This window comes from Marmota marmota, unplaced genomic scaffold, assembly GCF_001458135.2.
Source record: "Marmota marmota marmota unplaced genomic scaffold, marMar, whole genome shotgun sequence".
NCBI classification, from domain to species: domain Eukaryota; kingdom Metazoa; phylum Chordata; class Mammalia; order Rodentia; family Sciuridae; genus Marmota; species Marmota marmota.
The window spans coordinates 6,923,629-6,935,501 of NW_026000077.1; the positions used below are offsets into that span (position 1 = coordinate 6,923,629).

Genomic DNA, 11,873 nt, shown 5'->3' on the forward strand with positions numbered 1-11,873 from the left:
TATATATATATATATATATATATATATATATATATATATATATAGAGAGAGAGAGAGAGAGAGAGAGAGAGAGAGAAACACACACACACACCCTGTAGCTACACAAGGCTGTTTTAATTCTGGATGGATCACTTAAAATGAACCAGAGCTAGGTGACTATGGGTAAGTTATTTCACTGAACATCAATTTCCTCCTCTGTAAAATGGGGAAACAATTACTTCCCTCCAAGCACCACTGAGTGGATATAATGAGAATGTGAATAAAACCACCAGCACAGGACCTGGCGTAGAGTGTGCCCTCAATCCATAATAGCTTGGTTGGAGTTTTGGACACTCTCAGCTAAGATGATACTTATAAGATTGGGACAGTATAGGGACATCTGTCCTGAGACCTCAATCCCTATAAGAAAGAGTAGCTTCCTTCAGTGGAGAGTCGGGGTCTGAGAGCTTGTGATGAAGGGCAGGGGGCTGCTTGAAGGAGGCTAAGAGAAGGATTCCTTCTCTCTTCCTCTTTGCTGAGGGAGATACCTTATCCCTCTGCTGCCAGAAAAAAAAAATACAAACAAAGTCTAGGGTGTAATAAGTTTTTAAAATAATAATAATAAATAATAATAATAATCAAATTCAGGCTTCTTTTTTCTAAAAGGAAGAAAAGTGAGCAAATCAAGGCAGCCAGATGTGGGTTCTATCACAAGATTGGAGCATCTGCTGTTTCTCTTTAAAAAGATTTCCCCAGTCTCTTCTGTCCTTAGTTCTTCAGCTTAGTTATATGTTTTCCCTTAATTTATTTCCTTCTCTCTCTCTCTCTCTCTCTCAAGCAACATGCACTAATCCTCTACTACAGACTCAGTTGATACAGCTGGTTCAGTTTGTCCAGACTCCTGGGGTTCCGTCAGAATATGGCTTTACAAACAAAGAATGAATCTTTCTATTTCCTATTAGGCAAAACCTGACCTTTGGAGAATTTCTGAGCTTCAGGTAGAAATATCAGAAACTGATCAAAGAGAAACCTGCTTCTATTATTCCATGTCCCTGCAACCGAGAAGGCCCCTCTGTCCTCTTATTGAGGACTGAGTTTTAAAAAATCAACAGTACTTAGAAATGCATGAATGCCAGTCTCTGGAGAGTCAGTGAAGTCTCCCCAACCCCATTTTCAACCCAACCCTTCCTCCTACTATGTGCTAGCCACAGATCCCCACCCTTGGACACCATCCCTCCCTTAGATGCCCACTCAGGCTCTGGCTTTTTGCCTCACTGCAAGTTGAATAGCAACAGATCTCCATTCTATTTCACTTTATTAGCCACAGGTACTCAAATTCAGTACTGCTTCTAACCATAGCCTATAAACAGAATGAGGATCCCATTCCAAATCCCAAACCCTCCACTTAAAGCCAAAGAACAGGGAAAGGGGCAGTGTTTCCTTATAGATTACAATTTGCAAACATTTCTTATCCAAACTAGTCACTAAGATGAGTAATTATTAATTCAGCTGATAGAAATAACAGGTACAAGCTAAATCCTTTCTTTTTATATATATGCACACTATCTCATTTGATGCTCATGTCTACCATTTGATGAACACATTTATTATTCCATGTCACAGCTACAGAAGCTGGAGCTAAAGGGGATTAACCTGCCCAAGGTCATACAACCAGTAAGTGTTAGAACTGGGGCTCAGACACAAGCAGACTGACCTCAAGAATCTGAGCTTGTAATACCATACTGTATAATTGATGCACTCATTTCACCAAATAGAAATGATAATATAAGAGTATTTCAAAAATGTTTGACTATATATAATTGCTACATATTATTAATTAGAATGCATATATGCATATATAAAATAAGCTTAGCACAATGGCTGGTACATGGCACAGGTTCAATGAATGTTGCTATTTGTTATTTTCATATGGTACTATTATCATTATCATATTTTATTATTAATTAAATGCTTTCTGTGTGCCAGCCACTTGTACTAAGTCCTATAACAACAAGGCAATGACAACTAGGTCTCAGACCTACAGCAGTTTACAGAATAGTAGTGAGAAAGCAACCAGTAACTCCACACACTCCATGATTACAGAGGTCTGCACAGGGGCTTTGCCAAACGGGATCAGCAAATGAGGGTGGGGAGCCATCATTGGGGTTTGAACCCAGCTGCAGAAGTCTGTAAGGAAATGAAACCTCACAAGACAGAAACATGAGACCCACTCCTAGGTGTGTGCTGGGCTCAGTCTTGCATCTGACCCTGCCCTCAAGTTCAGCTGCTATGAATAGAGGTCTTGAATGCTAAGCTGTCTTCTGATCTATCTTGTTGACAAGCGTTTTGCCTGTTACTAAGTCATCCTTTTAGCATTCTCACATCTCTGCCAGATCAAGATCTCGGCTTAGCAGACTAGACATGGAAAATAGTTACTAGTGCTTTCCATCAGTCTCCAATAGTAATAGGGGGTAACCAATTTGTCTTTTTGGCTCATTAAATCAATTAACTAATGGCAAAGTTGTTTTTTTTTTTTAATGCTCATTTTTCAAATACACAGTTTTTACAGTTATTTATGGGAAGGACAAAAAAAAATGTTCAAAACATGAATAACTTATATTTCCTTTCAATTCACTCATGCTATAGAATGCTTTTAGCATCATTCACGTGGGTGACAATAGGTTACATCAAAACCAACAGTCTGCAAATCACTGATCCAGGACTTTCTGAACATGTGATATTAATATAAATCTTTTTCAATATCTTTATGAAAGCTCTTAATTTTAGCTAAAAAAAAAAAGTTGTTTTTGTTTTGTTTTGTTTTGGCTTTGTGTTGCTATTGCTATTACTTTCTACAACCACAATAAAACTTTCCTCATTCCACAAGAGTAAGGAATGGGTCAAGTAATGGCCAAGATGCACTGGGAGAATATGTAAAAATACTCAAAAACAAAACAAAAGTTAACATAATCAAAATAAAAGTTAAAAGAATTTTATAGAAAAGGGGCCTCGGTTTTCATTTAAGACCAGCCCTCTCATCTCACAAACCAAGAATAATGGCTATGAAACAACTTTAAAGCATTTTTTTTCAAAATTAATATGTCTGCCTTTATATCCTTGATTCCAACATTAATGGTAAAGTTAGCACTTTACTAAATGCTAAGTGATAAGAATCTAGGACTCCTTATTTAAACTAATCCAGATTTCTACCATAATACACAGATATTACATAGAATACAAGGGTCTGTGTTGAAAGTTTTGCAGTATAGTAGAGACTTATAGTTATTCACATAAGCAACTAAGGTTTCTGAAATGTTTTACTATTCAATATTCCTATGCAATCTTGTTTACACCTTTATTTTTCTAACTAAACCATTTTTCTAAATAGTAAATAGGTATAGCCTCTCCCTTGTTCATGGTCAAAAAAAGGAAAGACCATATTATTAATTAAGTTTCTGACTTGAGGAAACTATTGGAACCCAGGCAAAGCATTTCTATGCTCACAATGGCTTATTGGCACAGCTGATTGCCCCTCCCTACTGTGAAAATCATTATTTCTTTTTCAGGAGCAAGTAACCCCTAGATTTACAATTCTGGGACCTGCATAGTGGTGAGACTGAGGCTTTGGAGCCAGGAGGGTGCCTAGGATAGGGCTTCCCTTTGCCCACTAATCTGAGGTCCAGAGAGAAGATTGCTCCCACTGGCTTCTTACAGAACTTAAGTCATTTCTCGGTGACTAGTAGTCACTTATCATTCTACTTTGTAGAGTTGGTGGTTTCTCTTTGAAGAAAATAATAACTTTCTTGTTTTTAGTCTCCAAGAACAGCATGAAGGACAGTGGGACATTTACCCTCCCTCTGTCTCCGTGGGTGATTCCCAGTTTCGACTGGGGCATTTCTACCTTTAAGGATCCTCTTAGGCAACCGCGGATCCTCTGGGTCCCACCGGAATGGCAGAATGACTTACCTTTTAACTGACTGGCTATGATATTTACTGACCCTAGAATTACCCATTTGGAAATGGTTAGGGATTAAAAGTTCTGCAGGCCGAGGGATTCTTGGTTTCTAATTGCTAATGTTTGAAGTCAGTTTGATTCCTCGGAAATTTGTTTAGCCTGATGAAAGCAAAACTCAAAACTCCCCTCAGGGCTCGAGGTGTAAGATCCTTGGGTTCCGTTTAGGGATTTTTTTTTTTTTTGATTTGTTGTCTTTCGGGGGTCTGTTTTGGGGGCGATGTCTTTTACCAAGGCTTCCCGGTTACCCCAGCATCCCCACATTTCCCCCAGGATGTAATTAGAGTTAGAGGAGCACAGACCATCCCTCAGGATTCCGTTCTCCCTGATTTCAAAGGCTTCACCGCAGTCTCCGGCGCTCACCGCCAGGACAGGCAGGCCGGGAGCCGCGCTCCAGGACCCAGAGCAGGACCTCTCGGCTGGCGCACCCAGGCCGGCAGCCGGGCCACCCCACCGGCCGTCCCCACCCGTGCCCCTAGGCGCCTGGAGGCCTGGGCGGGAGCAGAGCGCGGGCAGACGCTGCCATCGCCCAACTTGGACTTGGTGAAGGTCACCAAAACTGCCCCGTTTTCCCAGGGACGGGTTAGCAGGAAGGGATGCAATCCCAGTTCCTTCCGCGGTGAAATATCATCTGCAAACTTTTTGAACGGGGGCGGAGGAGAAGGACGTTTTCAATGTGTGCGGAGGACATTTGGGAGGAGAAAGTAAGGGGGTAGCTGTTTTCTGAGGCGGTAGCCGAGTTCCTGGCTGTGGGACAGTAGAGAAGGCAGCGGTGGTGGATTAAGAAAATCAGTGCACACAGTGGAGAAGTGGGCGTTAAAATTCTAGGGCTCGGGCTGGGTATCTAATAGGCACCTCTAATGATCCCTTTTGAAAGGAAACTACAGAGATAATTATTGAGTTTGTTTTTGCTTTGTTTTTTAATCCTGAAGAATACAGCAACTTTCTGGAAACAGCTTATTTGAGCCTCTGCGACTATATTGTAGAAAACATAAAATAAATGGGGGTAGTATTTCTTATGCTTTTAAACTACTTTCCCCAGATGACAATGTTTCTCTGGTTATTTCCATACACGTAATTATTGTCCAGATCTCTCTTAGCTATTCCGTTTACTTTTTTGCATGAAAGAACACGAAATTACTCTTCAGAATTAAAACCAGCATTTTGTCTATCCAAAATAAACATGGCGTTATTCACAAAATTAAATGCCTAATTTAGTTAGAAAAATTTCCACTGTCCCTGTTCATTTTCAATTAGAAAAAGTTTAACTGTCCCTGTCCAGGCTCATTTTCTGGTGTTTTCTCTGAGACTTTAGTCAAAGTCATCAGCTAAATTAAGAGTTAAATAAAAATAGTGTTGAGAAGTTTCAAAGCTGGGTTTCTCTAGGATTTTCAAGTAATACCCAAAGGTGACAAAACTTTTGGCCTCCCAAATTTTATGTGTTCTCAATTTGTTAAATTGGCTATGCGCTCGCGCGCGCGCGCACACACACACACACACACAGTAGTTTCTTGTTTCTGAAATGTTATCTATATTCCACTCAAAGGGGGGCATTTTGTAGTTAAAGCATTCTGGTGGTATTATGGTGTTCACATGCACAAATTTATATATAAACACACCTAAACACACTTTTTATACAATTCTTTCTAAAGGACAAAATTAGACACTGACTAGTTTTTTAAATGTAAGATAAAAAGTAGAAGTTGCAAGGCTTGTTTTCACTTTTGGTATCAAAAGTTCATCACCAGTTTGTAGTCAGCAAAATATACTTTCTCAAAGTGAAACCATTAATGACACAAAGTAAGTGTTGATTAGTCCTCACCAGTTGCTTAAATTCCCCACCTCTTACCATTTCACAGCGGGTCCTCCCTACCAAGTCTCATTTTCCATGGGGACACTCAGAGCATGGGCCTCACTTAAATTAACTAATGATTATCCTTCTGGAAAGAAGTGTAAACAGACCCTGATTTATAAATTTGCTAATTGCTATTCCCAATGCAGACCCCTGTGCATCACAATCATGCACATAGAAAACTCCAGGCTTACTAAAAACTAGCGAAAGGAAAGCCAAAAATAAACCATGCTGGTGAAGGAAATAAGGAAAAGAGATTCCACATTCCACCAGTTTTCTACTTTTCCCTTTTGTGAAAAGCATCCTAAAAGGTCAAAACTTAAACTTCAGGTGGGAAAGCTGCTTAAATATTCTCTGTATTAAGTCTTTTGAGAGTAAGAAATCAATAATCAGAATAACCATCAAATGGATTTCTGCATTTCTAGGAAGGAAAACGACATATGCCAATCTGCTCTTTATCCCTGTGGAATTTGCACAAGTCAGGCCTGCTTCCTTCCCTTCCTTTCTTTCTTTCCTTCCTTCTTTCTTTCTTTCATCTGAAGCCACTCTGAGAATTCACTCACAGATATAAAAGGTAATTGGTTTTTTTTCTCCAACATAATAAAGTCTCATCAGAGCCCATAATTAGGAAATCAAAAGGGTTTTTTCATCGTATTAATATGATAAATTCTTGTCAATAGAACGATTATGATGGATTTGGAATATTCTTCTCTTTTATAATAGTAATGAACACCCTAGTAGAGGCTTGTGAACCAAAGCATATTTGTCTTTTTCTCATTGTGGCTCAGTATGAGGAGACTTGCTTGTATTAGATTTATGTTCACACATGCAAAGGAAATTATAGAGATACCATCAATACCCGATATTTTTAGTTTAGTTTTGACCCTCACTTCTTGTCATTCTTCACTGGGTCCTCTTACGCTATTAAAAATACTTTAACTAAATTTCATAATTCAAAATTTTATAACTTTTAAATAATTAGTATAGGGAACAGGGTGTGTCAGAAAAACAGCAGTGGATCAGTGTTAATACAATTATAGTCCAAAATCCACTTTAAGAAACTTCCTTCCTTCCTGCATAAACATCGCTCCGTGAACTTTTCTTTTTGGAAATCCCATGCATAAAATCAGTAAACCCAAAGCGGCCAGCCGGGAACCCCCACCTAGTGTTCAATGAGAAACAGCGTTGGGTGAGGGGTGGAAAGGTGGAAGATTTAACTTCAGAATTGAAGTGCCGGGAAACTGTGGGCTGATCAGCTCAAGAAAGCCTTTGCCTCGCATTAGGTACTCCAGGAGGAGTAAGGGAGCTCTCCGAAATGCTAAGTGGGCGGCAGAGGCAGGTGAGGGGCTCCGCTGAGCGAGAGACCCTTCCCCCGCATGCCCTTTGGTTATCCCTGAGCCTAACCCGCTAGCTTCTGAAGCATGGACGAAGCTCAGAAGGTGCAAACGACAGTAGAGGTGAACCTTCCTCCGGATCACAGCCCAAAGAGTGGGCATCCGGGTTTTCCCGATTCCCTGTCCTCCAGCGGTTTACTGTCGTCGTTTCTTAAGAGATGGAACCGGCTTAGAATTTCTTCCCTTTTTCTACTGGTTTCTATGGTGCCACGGTTCCAGGGCCGGAGTTTCGCACAGAAAGTCTCCATAACCTGCCCTCCACGGCCGGGAGCCCGCGCCTTGCTCTGGCCCAGCCCCGCTCTACTCTAGCCCTGGTCTTCTTTAGCCAGGGTCTGACCAGCACTGACAGAAGGCGCTTGACAGCCATGCCCCCCGCGAACACTCATCCTCACCTACGGATGACAAATTCAGACTTTACCTCCTCCCTTACACAAAGTCGCTTACCAAATGGGTGCCCTCTGCGGAAGGCCATTTTGACCTAACAGGCCAAAACCTTGGATATGTCCATCAGGCACTTTCTCGACTCATTGGCGGGTTGGGGCCCTGTAGCCTGGAGGTCTGCTTGCATGCAAAGGCACACTCAGCGCAGAGAACTAGGGTTCCTAGCCCTGGCCCCTACCCTAGACAAAGGCTAAGCCTATAGCCTAGTGTGCCACACACCTTGTCCCTGCAGTTTGAGCCCCGGTGTGTCCTGACTACACGTTTTCCCCATTGGCTTCTTCTAATCAACACTTTTTATTATCCTTACTTAGTCGATTAAGAGTCGCTTCCACCGTGTCACCCAGTTTCCCCGTCGGGAGTCGGGCAGGTAAAGAAGTAACGTCAGGATTAAAATCTCAGAATTTTACTCTGAACCAACATATAAACTAGCAGATTAATTCACGTGACCAGTTGATCTTGGGAACTCAGAAGAAGAAAGTGCCTCGAGGCAGCGTAAACTTCAGCTTGTTTTGTTTTGTTTTTCTGTCTCTTTTCTGTAGCGTAGGGGCGGGTGGGTACCGGAGAAAATGCAGGAGCCTGCGCGTGTGCACCTGGGCACAAAGTGCCAATCCCCCTGCGTGTCACTGAGGGTGCCTGTCTATGCGTGTTCACCCCCTGTGTGCTGCCACCTCTTCAGGCCTACATAGCGCCACGGCTGCAAGGTTTTGGCCTGCGGAAGGGGAAAATACTTCCGCAGAAGGTTTGAATTATTTCGCTCCGCAGGAGACCCGGACTCGGCCGCACGGCTGAGGATTCAGGCGAGAAAGGCCCAAGCCAGAGTTGGGGAGGCTGGATGGAGCTGGGGATGCGGTCCCCGGCGCAGATGGCGCCTCCGCGCGCCCGAAATACACTTCTAAGGCCGCAGTCACAGCAGCTGTTCGGTCCGATCCTGGCTCGTAAGTTTCCTGTTGCTTAGCGAGAGGCGGGGGCGAGTAGGCTCGAGAGCCAGATTCCTCCGAAATGGTACTTGAGACCCTCTCCAGCCAGTAGTGGCTGAGTCCTAGAGGTTTCTCCAAAAGACAGCGAGGGTGGGTGTGGGTATGACAGTAAGAGTACCTCATAAGCCCCCTCCCAAGCCTGGCGGGCCTCGGTATTTTGGGGGGCCACCAGACTCGGTGGAAATTTTTGAAATACATACTGTGTCCTCTGAACGGTGAGTGCCTACAGCAAGCCGGGCTGGTCCCCCGCTGCTACAGGTTGGCGCCCCAGGCTGCGGGTGCTCAGGCGCCAACTAAAGCCAGCTCTGTCCAGACGCGGAAAGAAAAAGGGGCTGTGAAAAAGCAGAAGGCCACGTCTTTGAATTAAAGTTAAGCATTACAATCTGAGCCTCGGGTTGTCTGAGGATCCTGGGGATTTTCAGGCTCCGGAAGGGAGGACTGAAAACGGTGGTACCAGGCAAAAGAGTATGGAGATGAGAATCATAAACGCAGTTACACTAGGCGGTTGTCGTGTGCTCAGGGGGCAGGGGTCCTTCCCTATCCCCCCTGTCTGGTTTTTTTTTTTTCCCCCTGCTCCTAGCTTGCTATGGGCCTAAGGCCTGTGAGCCTCACAGCAACCTCCCTGCCCTGGAGGAACAGATTGAACAGAATTGTGAGGCCCAGAACAGCATGGACAGAATGGGTCTTATACACCACTCCTTCATATAAACATCTTTAAATGTGGCCCTGTGTGTCTGTTAGGGCGCTATATTAGAGGAGAAAGCAAAGGTCTGAAAAAGATCCCAATCCCTGGTCTGAATCCAGAGCCTGGCAGCTCTGCCTCCCCTGCTCCTGAACAGCCTCATCTCAAGGACACCATGGCGCCCTTAGTCCGAAAGAGCTTTTCTCATCCTACTTTTATTTCATACAGATCACTGTAAGAAAGCCTTAGCCATTGCCAGGGCTCCAACTTGGGGATCTCCTCCGCCTTCAACCAACTTAACCAAGCTATTGCCAGACTCTGCAGAAAACCAGCAAAAGTGTTCCTGATTTCAGTTTCTTCCTTCTCCTGGACCCTTGCCCCTAAATATATTTTGTTTTCTGTAATCAAAATGTTCATCTTTTTTAAAAAAAAGATAATAAAGTAAGGGAACTGACCGGCTGAACTCTGTTACATAAAGTTAGTTCTATATTAGGTCTTCCACCCCACCCAACCCCAACCCCATGAGGCAGGAGCTATAGAACAGAATTTTGAAAACCAATTCCCAATGTTCTTGCCCCTCTCTCTTTGCCCAGATCCCCTCAGTTTCCTCTCCTCCTTTCCAGCTGAGAAGAGCTGGAAAAAGAAACTATGAACTCAGACCCTTATTATGACCCCACATATTGGCCCTTTAAAACATAAGACCCTAGACAGACTCAGTGACCTGCAGACTTCCAAGAGTGAAGTCTCCCCGAACAGGGCAGCTGCCGTACACAGTTAAATAACGTCTGCTTTTTCCACTTATTGGGAAAATCCAAGAGAACCTCCTCAATTGCAAATTGTATAAGGCCTGCAAAAACTTCCACTAACGATATGAAGGCCCTAGTGAGATGTTGACAACAGATAAATTAGGTGAGGAAATTGTGTCTGGCCATCGAAGGGAAACACATTAGTCACGCTGTTCCTTCCTGAATCATTCACGCAGCATGGACCTGTACCCGCATCCAAATACAGAGAAAGACTTGGATGGATGGAATAAATCTCCTTTTAATTTTCTTTTCATCGACTAATAAAAATAATTCCCCAGCACTAAACCCAAATTCCGTAACGGGCCGCAAGAACACGCAGAATTCATAAAACCCAGTCTCTGCAGGTCACTTGCTAATCGCGTTATTATTAGCCTCAGGAGCGTGGAAATTGAACTGTCACTGCATAAGGAGAAAATGTAAGCGACAGCTGTCCCTCCTAGAGTTTGGCCAGAGTTTCGGCTGGGATCCCCAAGCTCCAGAGTCCATAGCCTCTCCTACCACTGTGCGGGCCGCCGCCCCGCTACCCTGCTCTTGCCAGCACATGGACCTGAGTCTATTTCCCCAGCCCCGGCTGGTCAGCAAGAGCACCTCCAGCATGGTCATAGAAGTCTGGGCTGGAAATTTTCTGAAACCGCTAAACCGAGCCGCGAGCGTTCTGCTTGCGTGCGCACGAAGTTCTTCTGACAACAGCTGTTCCCCCAGGCTGTTTTGCACAGTTGAAATCTTGGCACTTAACACAAAACATTAAGTTGTTTTTCCCTTTTCTAGGGTTCTGCAAAAATCAGACATCGACATCCGCCCTGCATTTTACGTGTTCTGTGTGCATTATAGGCATAGGATACGCATAAATCGAGACACCAATTAATCGAATCCCCCCCCCACCAATTACACAGATATGGGCCGTGAAATTTGATCCAAGCTCAGGACAAGAGGGTCTAACATCCATTCCAGTTTCCAAACGTGGTAGAAATATAACTACATTCCACTATCTAAAAGTGGGAAGAAGAGTGAGGACTGAGACTGAAAGCTAAACTGGGCATTTCCAGAGAAAGACTGAAGTTTCGGTGCCGGGAACGACGCGCCAGTCCTCCAGAGCGTTCCAAAGCTAGCCCCGGCTCCTCCGCCTCTCGCTATCGCCTTAGATCCCGCACTTCCTAACCCAGGGGCCTGCGGTCCCATCCGTTTAGGGCAACCCAAACTCTGAGCTCCTCTCTAGAAGGGGATGCGGGTCAGTAGGTTTCCTTGCTTGACGTTGGCGAAATGTAAGGCTCGGGCCAGTCTCCCAAATTGGTTCGGGCGAATTTAGGGAAGCTCAAAGCATGTGCTCCAAGGAAAAGGAACCCGTGTTGGAGCCAGGCAGGGCGTCAGCGGCGAGGCCTCAGTCCACACCCGCGGACGCTGTTCAGCGTCCCCTCTCTGCCCGCCTCGCGCACTCTGGCCCGACGCACTCACCCGGGTGGGGCTCCAGGCCGTGTGCCGCCGAGTCCTCAGAGTCTCCAAGTGGGCCTGTGGGGCTCAGCGCCTCCATGGACAGGTCCAGCCCCTTCTCCTCCCAGTCTCGCAGTTTCCGCTTTTTATTTGAGCCGATCAAGGCTTCAACGGAGAAGGCATGTGCTCGCGAGCTCAGGGCTACTGCAGATCTTCTCCTTTCACTCATTTTAGCCGCCCGCACCCCGGCCTCTGCTCGCCCCCGCTACTGAGGGAGCAGCCCGCGCCCTCACGCTCCGAGC

General features: G+C 44.6%; 1 protein-coding gene across 2 annotated transcripts in view; it reads right to left on the minus strand.

The window, feature by feature from the left end:
* Window positions 1–11,867, minus strand: part of Tbx15 (T-box transcription factor 15) — a 107,246-nt gene extending 95,379 nt beyond the window's left edge. The window contains exons 1-2 of one of the 2 annotated variants that reach the window (XM_048814585.1): window positions 11,596–11,716; window positions 8,856–8,987 (exon numbers count right to left, since the gene is read on the minus strand). Coding sequence is in view for 1 of the 2 variants with exons in the window: in XM_015502238.2 (XP_015357724.1) it covers window positions 11,596–11,800 (205 nt within the window). In the remaining variant the exon portion in view is untranslated. Of the gene's footprint in view, window positions 1–8,855; window positions 8,988–11,595 lie in introns of both variants that reach the window. The other variant, XM_015502238.2, reaches the window with a different exon arrangement.
* Window positions 11,868–11,873: the final 6 nt, after the last annotated feature.